We start from the raw sequence: 12,937 nt of genomic DNA on the forward strand, positions 1-12,937 counted from the left end.
TACCAGGAGACAGGCCAGTACATCAGGAGACGTGGAGGAGGCCGTAGGAGGGCAACAACCCAGCAGCAGGACCGCTACCTCCGCCTTTGTGCAAGGAGGAGCAGGAGGAGCACTGCCAGAGCCCTGCAAAATGACCTCCAGCAGGCCACAAATGTGCATGTGTCTGCTCAAACAGTCAGAAACAGACTCCATGAGGGTGGTATGAGGACCCGACGTCCACAGGTGGGGGTTGTGCTTACAGCCCAACACCGTGCAGGACGTTTTTCATTTGCCAGAGAACACCAAGATTGGCAAATTCACCACTGGCGCCCTGTGCTCTTCACAGGTGAAAGCAGGTTCACACTGAGCACATGTGACAGACGTGACAGTCTGGAGACGCCGTGGAGAACGTTCTGCTGCCTGCAACATCCTCCAGCATGACCGGTTTGGTGGTGGGTCAGTCATGGTGTGGGGTGGCATTTCTTTGGGGGGCCGCACAGCCCTCCATGTGCTCGCCAGAAGTAGCCTGACTGCCATTAGGTACCGAGAGGAGATCCTCAGACCCCTTGTGAGAGTATATGCTGGTGCGGTTGGCCCTGGGTTCCTCCCCATGCAAGACAATGCTAGACCTCATGTGGCTGGAGTGTGTCAGCAGTTCCTGCAAGAGGAAGGCATTGATACTATGGACTGGCCCGCCCGTTCCCCAGATCTGAATCCAATTGAGCACATCTGGGACTTCATGTCTCGCTCCATCCACCAACGCCACGTTGCACCACAGACTTTCCAGGAGTTGGCAGATGCTTTAGTCCAGGTCTGGGAGGAGATTCCTCAGTAGACCATCCGCCACCTCATCAGGAGCATGCCCAGGTGTTGTAGGGAGGTCATACAGGCACGTGGAGGCCACACGCACCACTGAGCCTCATTTAGACTTGTTTTAAAGACATTACATCAAAGTTGGATCAGCCTGTAGTGTGGTTTTCCACTTTCATTTTGAGTGTAACTCCAAATCCAGACCTCCATGGGTTGATAAATTTGATTTCCATTGATAATATTTGTGATTTTGTTGTCAGCACATTCAACAACAGTGCCTTGCGAAAGTATTCGGCCCCCTTGAACTTTGCGACCTTTTGCCACATTTCAGGCTTCAAACATAAAGATATAAAACTGTATTTTTTTGTGAAGAATCAACAACAAGTGGGACACAATCATGAAGTGGAATGACATTTATTGGATATTTCAAACTTTTTTAACAAATCAAAAACTGAAAAATTGGGCGTGCAAAATTATTCAGCCCCTTTACTTTCGTCCTACAACATTCTCTGTCTCACCTTCCCAATCAATTTATTCTAAAATTGTGTGTGCATCTGTATATCTAGACTTAGATTTAGCTTTCCCTGACTTAGTCGCCATAATGATTGATATATAAACAGCTGAATCTGCGTGCTCACCAAACAATGCAGTGCGTAACATGTGTTTCTCCTTCCGGTATGAAACTTCAATAGCGAATGACTCACTTTACGCTGGAGGTTACTACATGGGTTGGTCTTGCAACACATAAACATGGCATATTGCCGTTTAGCTCAGCTCATTGGCCATCTACCCAGCTAGATTTCAAGACGATCAGTGGTCATTGGGTTAAAAGACAATCAATCAACGAAACAGCGGGCAAATCATTGGTGCACAATGATGTCATGACTTGTTGTCTTCAAATCGGTTTCTTTCATTCAATACGTCCCGCGAAATGGCCCATCATGTTTGATTGTGTTACCAACAAACCAGTTGATTGCAGTGAAACCAAACATGACTGGAAAAATCACGTTCTGTGTGGGTTATTTACCTGTAATGTGTCGTCGAATATGGAATGAGACGGAATTCACGACACAAGCGGTTCACAAAATGTTTTGTGTTAGGCTATAAAAACGGATTTTATCAAACAAAGGATCATTCATTATGTAACAATGAGCATTGGAATTGCAAACAGACAAAGATCATCAAAGGTAAACAATTTATTTTAATGCAGTTTGTGATTATGTTACGCCTGTGCTGGTTAATTTTTGTATTTTTTTATGGGGCTCTATGCTCAGATAATCGCATCGTATTCTTTCGCAGTAAATCCTTCTTTAAATCTGACAATGCAGTTGGATTAGCAATATTCTAGGCTTTCGATACATGTTTAATATGACTATTTATGTAGCGGTCACCGTATGTTGTGGAATTTCAGCCCGCTAGCGGGTTCCGTGCGCAGAGAGGTTAAAAGGGCTTTCCTCACCATCTTAAATAAGCATGCCCCGTTCAAAAATATATAACCAGGAATGGATATAGCCCTTGTTTCACTCCAGACCTGACTGCCCTTGACCAGCACCAAAACATCCTGTGGCGTACTGCATGAGCATCGAATAGCCCCTGTCATATGCAATTTTTCAGGGAAGTTAGGAGTCAATATACACAGTCAGTTGGGAAAGCAAAGGCTAGCTTTTTCAAACAGAAATTTGCATCCTGTAGCACAAACTCCAAAAAGTTCTGGGACACTGTAAAGTTCATGGAGAATAAGAGCACCTCCTCCCAGCTGCCCACTGCACTGAGGCTAGGAAACACTGTCACCACCGATAAATCCATGATATTTGAGATTCAAGGCTTTTTTTTTTTTTACGGGTGGCCATGCTTTCCACCTGGCTACCCCTACTCCAGTCAACAGGACTGCACACCCCACAGCAACTTGCCCAAGCCTCCCCCATTTCTCTTTCTCCCAAATCCAGATAGCTGATGTTCTGAAAGAGCTGCAAAATCTGGACCCCTACAAATCAGCCGGGCTAGACAATCTGGACCCTCTTTCTAAAATTATCTGCCGAAATTGTTGCAACCACTATTTCTAGCCTGTTTATCTTCTCTTTCGTATCTCTGAGATCCCCAAAGATTGGAAAGCTGCCGCAGACACCCCCCTCTTCAAAGGGGGAGACACTCTAGACCCAAATTGCTATAGACCTATATCTATCCGAGCCTGCCTTTCTAAGGTCTTTGAAAGCCAAGTTACCAAACAGATCACCGGCCATTTAGAATCCTACCGTGCCCCCTCCACTATGCAATCTGGTTTCTGAGCTGGTCATGGGTGCACTTCAGCCATGCTCAAGGTCCTAAACGATATCATAACTGCCATCGATAAGAGACAATAGTGTGCAGCTGTATTCATCGACCTGGCCATGGCTTTTGACTCTGTCAATCACTACATTCTTATTGGCAGACTCAACAGCCTTGGTTTCTCAAATGACTGCCTTGCCTGGTTCACCAACTACTTCTCTGATAGAGTTCAGTGTGTCAAATCGGAGGGCCTGTTGTCCGGACCTCTGGCAGTCTCTATGGGGGTGCCACAGGGTTCAATTCTCAGGATGACCCCTTTTTTCGGTATACATCAATGATGTTGCTCTTGCTGCTGGTGATTCTCTGATCTACCTCTACGCAGACGACACCATTTTGTATACTTTTAGCCCTCCCTTGGACACTGTGTTAACTAACCTCATGATGAGCTTCAATGCCATACAACTCTCCTTCTGTGTCCTCCAACTACTCTTAAATGCAAGTAAAACCAAATGCATGCGCTTCAGCCGATTGCTGCCCACACCTGCCTGCCCAACCAGCAATCACTACTCTGGACGGTTCTGGCTTTATGGAACAAAAGGAACATTTGTTGTGTAACTGGGAGTCTCGTGAGTGAAAACATCTGAAGAAAAAGGAACACCTATGTGAGAATGCTGTTCATTGACTACAGCTCAGCGTTCAACACCATAGTACCCTCAAAGCTCATCACTAAGCTAAGGACCCTGGGACTAAACACCTCCCTCCACAACTGGATCCTGGACTTCCTGACTGATGCTGATCCTCAACACTGGGGCACCTCAGGGGTGTGTGCTTAGTCCCCTACTATACTCCCTGTTCACCTACAACTGCGTGGCCAAGCACGACTCCAACACCGTCATTAAGTTTGCTGGAGACTGAAAAGATTTGTCATGGGTCCCCAGATCCTCAAAAAGTTCTACAACTGCACCATCGAGAGCATCCTGACCAGTTGCATCACCGTCTGGTATGGCAACTGCTCAGCTACTGACCTTAAGGCGCTACAGAGGGTAGCGCATACAGCCCAGCACATCACTGGGCCAAGCTTCCTGACATCCAGTACCTACAGTACTGTTAAAAAGTTTGAGGTCACTTAGAAATGTCCTTGTTTTTAAATTAAAGCACATTTTTTTGCCCATTAAAATAACATCAAATTGATCAAAAATATAGTTTAGACATTGTGTAAATGACTATTGTAGATGGAAACGTCAGATTTTTTAATGGAATATCTACATCGGCGTACAGAGGCCCATTATCAGCAACCATCACTCCTGTGGCATGTTGTGTTAGCTAATCCAAGTTCATAATTTTAAAAGGCCAATTGATCATTAGAAAACCCAAACAATCGGAAAGGGGATTCATCAGAGAAAATGACTTTACCCCAGTCCTCAGCAGTCCAATCCCTGTACCTTTTGCAGAATATCAGTCTGTCCCTGATGTTTTTCCTCGAGAGAAGTGGCTTCTTTGCTGCCCTTCTTGACACCAGGCCGCCCTCCAAAAGTCTTCGCCTCACTGTGCGTGCAGATGCACTCACACCTGCCTGCTGCCATTCCTGAGCAAGCTCTGTACTGGTGGTGTCCCGATCCCGCAGCTGATCAACTTTAGTAGACGGTCCAGGTGCCTGCTGGACTTTCTTGGGCGTCCTGAAGCCTTCTTCACAACAATTTAACCGCTCTCCTTGAAGTTCTTGATGATCTGATAAATGGTTGATTTAGGTGCAATCTTACTGGCAGCAATATCCTTGCCTGTGAAGCCCTTTTTGTGCAAAGCAATGATGACGGCATGTTTGTCCTTGCAGGTAACCATGGTTGACAGAGGAAGAACAATGATTCCAAGCACCACCCTCCTTTTGAAGCTTCCAGTCTGTTATTCGTTCTCGATCAGTATGACAGAGTGATCTCCAGCCTTGTCCTCGTCAACACCCACACCTGTGTTAACGAGAGAATCACTGAGATGATGTCAGCTGGTCCTTTTGTGGCAGGGCTGAAATGCAGTGGAAATGTTTTTGGGGGATTCAGTTCATTTGCATGGCAAAGAGGGACTTTGCAATTAATTTCAATTCATCTGATCACTCTTCATAACATTCTGGAGTATATGCAAATTGCCATCATTCAAACTGAGGCAGCAGACTGTGAAAATTAATATTTGTGTCATTCTCAAAACTTTTGGCCACGACTGTACAGTAAAGCACGCACCAGTTCTATTTCTATGTGCACAAGCACTGTTAATGAAACAGACTGTTCACACCCATCTTGTTGGTGGAGAGAATTTTGCAGGCTTAAAGATACATTTTCTTGATATTCTCTACATGTCGTCCATGTCTAATGTGTATTCATGTGATATTTGAGTGACAAAAAAATTACAACAATATCTATGGGCTAAAAAACATCAATAAAAATACTGCTCTACTGATCCTCTCCTCTAAGGTACTGCGCTGTACTGTGATGTCCAAACTTGTGAAGCATAGACGTCTATGATTGGTGCAGATTTGGTCTGGTCTGGACCAACCTTGTTTGGGGGCGGAGTTCATTAGAATTATAGACTGTGTGTCGAATAATACCCAAACATGCAAAGGAGGATATGACATTTTTATACCTACGTGTACCTACTCAGGATGCATCACGATGAAGAGAATGACATCGATAATTATGCATTTCTGTATAGTACAGATCGAGGACCCATGATGTCATTCTGTTACCGTCATTTTATTACCAGGTGTTGATCCACTTCACTTACTGTAGTTTCAAACTCAAGGTGTCATATCATAGCCGACACCCCAATCTTTCTACAGACATATTTGACTCCTAATTCGGACTAGATATTTAAGAGTTTTTGAAAACGTAGTCACATAAAAACTAAGGGAGCCTTTTGTCATTCTGTTTCCAAACTTTGCCTCTGCACTGTTTTTCAAGTAGACACATCTTAGTGAAACGTTCAGCAATTGTGAAGTAGACTTCTGCATATAGGTGTATGGTTTGTTAGTTTCAATCGGTGGTTTTAGCTTGGCATACATTTTAAAGGGAACAGGTGAGTTTAGGCTTCTCTGTTACTGTGGATTTACCCCTTTTAAGGATAAGATTAGTGTACTTTGTCACCTACCCTCAGACTTATTTTTCTTTCTATAGTTACAATAGCAATGTACAGGCCTATTTCTGAGTGCACTCCTCAAGTGTGAAACAAACTCTTAGACAGTAGGCCTAAGTTTGTTGAAGCTAATATAGATACTCACAGCTACAATTAATGTGCCCGGTGATTGCATCCTGCTCATGAGAGAAAATGTCCCTCTCTTGAAATGGGAGGCTAATTGTAGTCTCTGGCAACTTTACTCCTACATTATAGCACTTACACCCTGTAATTTAGTTTTCACTCTTCTTCAAATCTGTACCAACATAATATGCTAAGTGTAGCAATTACATCGCAAATTGCTTCTGACAGCATGATGCGTTTAGAGGACACATTTATTTTTTGGGGGGGCCGTGAGGTGAAAGAGACAGTGGGCATAGGCATTATACTGTCCTCTCTATGTCTAATGTAATTTCCCCATGCCTTGACCATTTTCCAAACGTGTACATTGACGTTAAAGTATTTTGCTAAGTGCAATTGGAGAAGGATGTTGTTTCCCTCTCGCTAGTGGAATTATAGTCTACTTATTGTCACTGATAATGGCCCATGGACGAGGTTAATTATATTGTGCTCATGTGATGTGCAGAGGAGTCTTGGCAGAGTCGTGAACAAATGGATGGAATAATTAGGATTTTACTTTCATCTCTGTCCAACTGGAAAGCAATTTGCTTATGTCAGAGCAGCTCACAGATCACTGCACATGTACATAGATGGGCTGTTTACAGGTGGGCTATCTACCTACCTAATCCCCATACTGTATTTATTTATTTATTTTGCTCCTTAGCACCCCAGTATCTCTACTTGCACATTCATCTTCTGCCGATCTACCATTCCAGTGTTTAATTGCTATATTGTAATTACTTCGCCACCATGGCCTATTTATTGCCTTAACTCCCTTATCTTACATCATTTGCACTCACTGTATATAGACATTTTTGTTCTACTGTATTATTGACTATGTTTTGTTTATTCCCTGTGTAACTCTGTGTTGTTGTATGTGTCAAATTGCTATGCTTTATCTTGGCCAGGTCGCAGTTGCGAATGAGAACTTGTTGTCAACTAGCTTACCTGGTTAAATAAAGGGGAAATAAAATAAGTAAATAAAAAAATATGTTCAGGGTAACTGTTCTTTTTATCAAGGTGCCTAGTAAGGCTGACATTGAACTGACATTAATTAAGAGGGAATTGCTAGGTCTAACACTTATTGAAATGAACATTGATTATGTTTTCTTTGATACTTGGTCTATGTGCACATAGTCCTGACTTGTGGACTGTTGAATGATGTCTCTCTCTTCCAGTAATTTGACTGCTGTAGTATTCTCTCTATCTTACAACAGGTAACCCTGTAGCATCACACTCCCCTTGTCTATCTCTGGCTGGTCTCTCTGCCCCCCTCTGACCTGGGGATGAATGCACCAATGAGGAGCCAGCTCACAGTGAGTCACGTGACCCCTCACCACTGTCCCACTCCCATCCTATCCCACAACACCTCTCTCCACTGAGTGTGTTGTTTGCATATATGCCTCTGTCAGATGTTGGTGGGCGTTTTCTTGTCTCTCTTTGATCGTACTGTAGATGTTGGTATTGTACATGTACATTGTATACCATATATGCCATGAGGTTGACTAACTGTTATGTGTTATTTACAGGGTATGCCTGATCGCATGTTATGTGCAGTGCTGGAGCAATTTCAGCTTTACTTTTCCCTTTGGTATGTGTGCTTTGTCTCCATTGAGGGCGTCATATCCCCCTGTATGTGTACTTCTGTTCCAATTCAATCGGCCCTTGCATACCACACACACACAGACTCTCACATACATCCCTCTCTCAGTCACTGTGCTGTAGCTTGTAAGCCTTAACCTGTAGCCTACTAGCCTTTCGATGTTTATTACACATGGGGAAGATTGCGTATGATCTTTACGTCTCGGTAAGTAAGTTACTGAAGCTGTTGCTCCAATGTGAATACACTTGTTCTGTGTTCACATGTGTGCTCTGTTGTCTATCACGATGGACATTCAACAACACAACATTGGTGTGTGATATATGAAAGCATATACCTGTTGCCTATTATGTTATGAATAGAATCTGGGCAGGAACTCCAAATCTGGGCAGACTTTTTTTTGTGTTTTGATATCGGAAAGACTGCTGAGTTGGCACAACATTTTCAAGACAGTTCCACTCTATGAACATTCCATGTCAACAAAGAGGATAAAATCCACATAGTTTTAAATACTAGAACTTGACTGAGTAGAATTCTATGGATTGAACTCTTCAATATTTACGAGACAATTGAAACAATTCTCAGGATGTTCAGACTTGGATGCAGCCAGATAACTCTGCCACTCTGAGACTTTGCTCTGGTCACTTACTTCCTGTGTGTGTGTGTATCAGATCCACTCTCTGTATAGTACAGCCAGCCCCAGCATGCTGAAGAGGAAGCAGAGCTCGAGGGTTGAGGCCCAGCCCATGACTGACTTTGGGCCCGACGAAACCCTCGCCGACAGCGCCGACATCTTCTGGATCAACAAACCAGTGAGTGGGTGACTATTTGGGCCATATTTGAAATGGAAAATTGGCACATTTAGACACCAATTCAATTCATTACAAATAAAGTGAAGGTACACTATGGGTTCACTCAAGACAATTTAGGCTGTATTTGACATCTGTTTGGTTTGTTTCAATATCCAATTAAAATGTAAACTACGTTCAAGTTTGTTTTTTCACCAATGGACTAGTCCAAAATGGCAAACTCCCAAGTTAAATCAAGCGCAACTCAAATAGTAACGGACGTACAACATGTATTTGACCCCAAGTACGATGGGATTCTCACCTTTCCTTGTCTGTCCCCTTCCTCCTCCTCCCCAGTGGGTGCACTCTCTGCTGCGAGCCTGTGCCATCATCAGCGTCATCAGCGTGTGTATGAACACACCCAAGACGTTCGAGCACTACCCCCCGCTGCAGTACGTGACCTTTACCCTGGACACGTTGCTCATGTTCCTCTACACCGCTGAGATGATCGCCAAGATGCACATCAGAGGAATCATCAAGGTAATAATACAAACAATCCATTTTCTGCACAAAAAAAATAAAACAAATATAACGACGTACATTTTATGCCCAAGCTTACAAATCTAACGTTACATAGCTCTTTACACTCACATCCCGTATACTGTATGAAAATGGCAGATTTGGTCACTGAGAAGCGCATAAATTGTAACGCACTGGCTGTACAGTAACATGCTATACATTACGTCAGAGCTCATTAGTGTGAACCGTATTGTGAAGAAAATCCATCCACGTGTCACCTTTATGCACTCATTACTCTATTCCTTGTGCACCAGAACGAATAACTGTTTCTCTAAAGTGCTCTATGAAAGCCTAACACTGGAAGATTATATTTTATAAATTAGCTAGTGTTGTTGGCAATATAATAAGCTTTTAAATGATGACCATCTGACCCACATTGCGATTTGTAATGAATTTTTTTTTTATCGTGTAATGGTGGGGATGCAGGGCAGCGTTCCAAACTAAAAACTACAAGTGTACTTGCTTCAGTTCCTCAAAAGACACAGCCAGGAGAGCTCCAACAAGTACCTAATAGTACCTTTTTTTATCTCAAGAGCACCACCAGAGTCAAATGATCTGTCGTGTGATTTAATACCGTGGGAAGGTGCCCTAGCACTGCTGTAAACAAAGGCCATTTCGGATCCACTCTGATAGTCGATTGCAGCGTAGATGCTGCACAGTTTACAGAACTCCATTGAAATTGGGGGAAGAGTGGATCCGAAATCCGTTGTGGTAGAGGGGTGTGACGCATCACTTTCCCCATCATATGCCCTCTATTTAGATAATAGTGTCCTTGGGTGATGGCTTCTGCTTAGCCACTAAGTATATGATCTGCTGATTATATGGATGTGTTTGACAACCATCAATCAGAATTAATGTTGTGCCAAGAAATAAGTGCCAGTTTGCGGTCCTTTACAGTATGACCCTTTGACATTACTCAAATGTTTGTGTCCAACAATACCCCATTAATATGGATCTGTATTAGTATTCACATTCTTTCAGATACTATGGCTGTGGTTGAGTTTGCCTGGTTCAATGGAACCAATGGGTAGTCGCAATAGTGCAAACCCTGCCCACCGACCTAGCACTCCATGCAGGATCAATCAAATGTTCATAATATTTGAAAGAAACCAAAATGCTATTTGAACCCAGGTCTGATAGGGTCAGACAGATCCAGGGAAATAGATGGTGTGCTCCAGAAGCACCCGGATACAATACATCTGGCAGATGAAAGGCCTAAATTACTGCGGTGGGAAGTGTCGACAGCTTAATTGGCAAATCACGGATAACAAGCACACTGACAGGAAGTCATGAGACGGACACCGAAACACTGTTTACGCCAAAGCGGAATACAGCCGAGTCATTTGGGTAATGCTTCTGTCAGTGTGGACAGGTCAATACCGCCTCTTAACATTTGCCATCCGGTGTTAAAAGGGATGAGGGATAATTATCTTGTATTGTGTGTGAGCGTGTCTGTCTGTCATCACTGAGTCCTCATCAAAGTAAAAATAGATTGTTGTCCGTATCAATAGCAACATGTCAAGTTGACCATCAAGATGATGGATGATTTTGATGATTGTGTGAATCAATACCAAGCGAGTGAAAGCCCAATGTTTCCATTAGAAAGTCCCTTTATTCTTTTCCAAAATATGGTATGATGTTTCACACAGTTTTACTCATTTAGACGGTCTATTTATTATTCTGTCACAGATTCTATGAGTTATTGCTCATTGTCCCTTCCCCCCCTTCCCAAAAATACGACTCCACATAGTATTATTCAACCTGTTAGTGTGGTTTTGATGTCTCACATCGTTGGGATCTTGTGCTTGCAACACTACGCTTGTGAATTGGATATTAAAAGTCAAATGCAGCTGTCTTTCTTTCAATATCAAATGATTTCCAGGTTACAATTAAGTACCTTACTGTGATGGTTTCCAACACCATCAAGTTTTCTGATTACATGACGGTAGTAGGCCTGATCACCGGCGACGATGAGACAACCTACAGTGATCTAGCAGGACAACAACCTCTCCCTCAACGTCAGTAAGACCAAGGAGCTGATCGTGGACTACAGGAAATGGGGTGGGGGGCTGCAGTCGAGCAGGTCAATGGTTTCAAGTTCCTCTGTGTCCAAATCACTAAGGACTTAAAATGATCCACAAACACGCAAACAGTCGGGAAGAGAGCGTGACAGCGGCTCTTCCCCCTCAGGAGGTGGAAAATATTTGTTATGGGCCCTCAAATTCTCGAAAGGTTCTCCAGCTGCACCATTGAGAGCATCTTTACTGGCTACGTCACTGCCCTCGATTGCATGGCGCTGCAGAGGGTGGCGCGGACAGCCTGGAGTATCACTTGGGCTGAGCTCCTTGCCATCCAGGACCTCGATATCAGGCGGTGTGAAAGGAAGGTCTGGAAAGCGGTATCGGAGAATCAAGTCCGACACCAACCGGATCCTGAACAGCTTCTATCCCTAAGCCATAAGACTACTAAATAGCTAACAAAATCTGCATTGAACCTTCTATTTTATTTATATTTAGGCACTGTCTATGCACATTCACACACTCTCTCTATGCACATTCTACACATGCACGCATGCACACAAACCCACACACTTAATTTGCTCACACACGCATAACACGCACACACATTTATACTGACTGCACACACACAATCACATACAATTATTATTGCTGCTACTCTGTTTATTATATCTAACCCTACCACTTCAGTATCCCTGCACATTGTAAATATGGTATTGGCACTGACGCTGTATATGTGACTGGATATCTGGATTCGGTCTTATGTAGCAAAATGTGAAATTGTGTTTTTTACAATGTCTCTGGGAAACGAATAATAACCTCTAATGATAGCTCCAGTTAATGTTAGCTAGCTAGCTAACAGTACACTTTAGCTTAAGACATATAGCTAGCTACCTAAACAATTAAAACTTATTCAGGATTGATGGGTCCCTTGTGGGACGGTTGAGCTAATGTGATTAGCATGAGGGTGTAAGTAGCAAGGACATTTTACAGGACATGGGCAGAAAGCTTAAATTCTTGTTAATCTAACTGCACTGCCCAATTTACAGTAGCTATTACAGTGAAATAATACCATGCTATTGTTTGAGGAGAGTGCACAGTTTTGAACATGAACGTTAATAATAAACAAAATAGGCACATTTGGGCAGTCTTGATACAACATTTCTAACAGAAATGCAATGGTTCATTGGATTAGTCTAACACTTTGTACATACACTGCTGCCATCTAATGGCCAAAATCTAAATTGCACCTGTTCTGGAATAATACATTATGGCCTTTCTCTTGCATTTCAAAGATGATGGTACCAGATCTAATTTGTGACAGTTGAAGTCAGTTTTTCACAATTCCTGACATTTAATTCTAGTAAAAATTCCCTGTCTTGGGTCAGTTAGGATGACCACTTTATTTTAAGAATGTGAAATGTCAGAATAATAGTCGAGAGAATGATTGATTTATTTCAGCTTTTATTTCTTTCATCACATTCCCAGTGGGTCAAAAGTTTACATACACTCAATTCGTATTTGGTAGCATTGCCTTTAAATTGTTTAACTTGGGTCAAACGTTTCAGGTACAATAAGTTGGGTGAATTTAGGCCCATTCCTCCTGACAGAGCTGGTGTAAC

At 42.9% G+C, this 12,937-nt stretch overlaps 1 protein-coding gene across 5 annotated transcripts in view; it reads left to right on the forward strand.

The window, feature by feature from the left end:
• nalcn (sodium leak channel, non-selective) overlaps positions 1–12,937 on the forward strand; it is a 267,054-nt gene that overhangs the window by 9,430 nt on the left and 244,687 nt on the right. For 3 of the 5 annotated variants that reach the window (XR_008139651.1, XM_052521864.1, XM_052521866.1), the window contains exons 2-5: positions 7,548–7,646; positions 7,860–7,921; positions 8,602–8,742; positions 9,076–9,258. Coding sequence is in view for 4 of the 5 variants with exons in the window: in XM_052521864.1 (XP_052377824.1) it covers positions 7,880–7,921; positions 8,602–8,742; positions 9,076–9,258 (366 nt within the window). In the remaining variant the exon portion in view is untranslated. Of the gene's footprint in view, positions 1–7,547; positions 7,647–7,859; positions 7,922–8,598; positions 8,743–9,075; positions 9,259–12,937 lie in introns of all 5 variants that reach the window. The other 2 variants (XM_052521865.1, XM_052521868.1) reach the window with 2 other exon arrangements.

This window comes from Oncorhynchus keta, chromosome 7, assembly GCF_023373465.1.
Source record: "Oncorhynchus keta strain PuntledgeMale-10-30-2019 chromosome 7, Oket_V2, whole genome shotgun sequence".
NCBI lineage: Eukaryota > Metazoa > Chordata > Actinopteri > Salmoniformes > Salmonidae > Oncorhynchus > Oncorhynchus keta.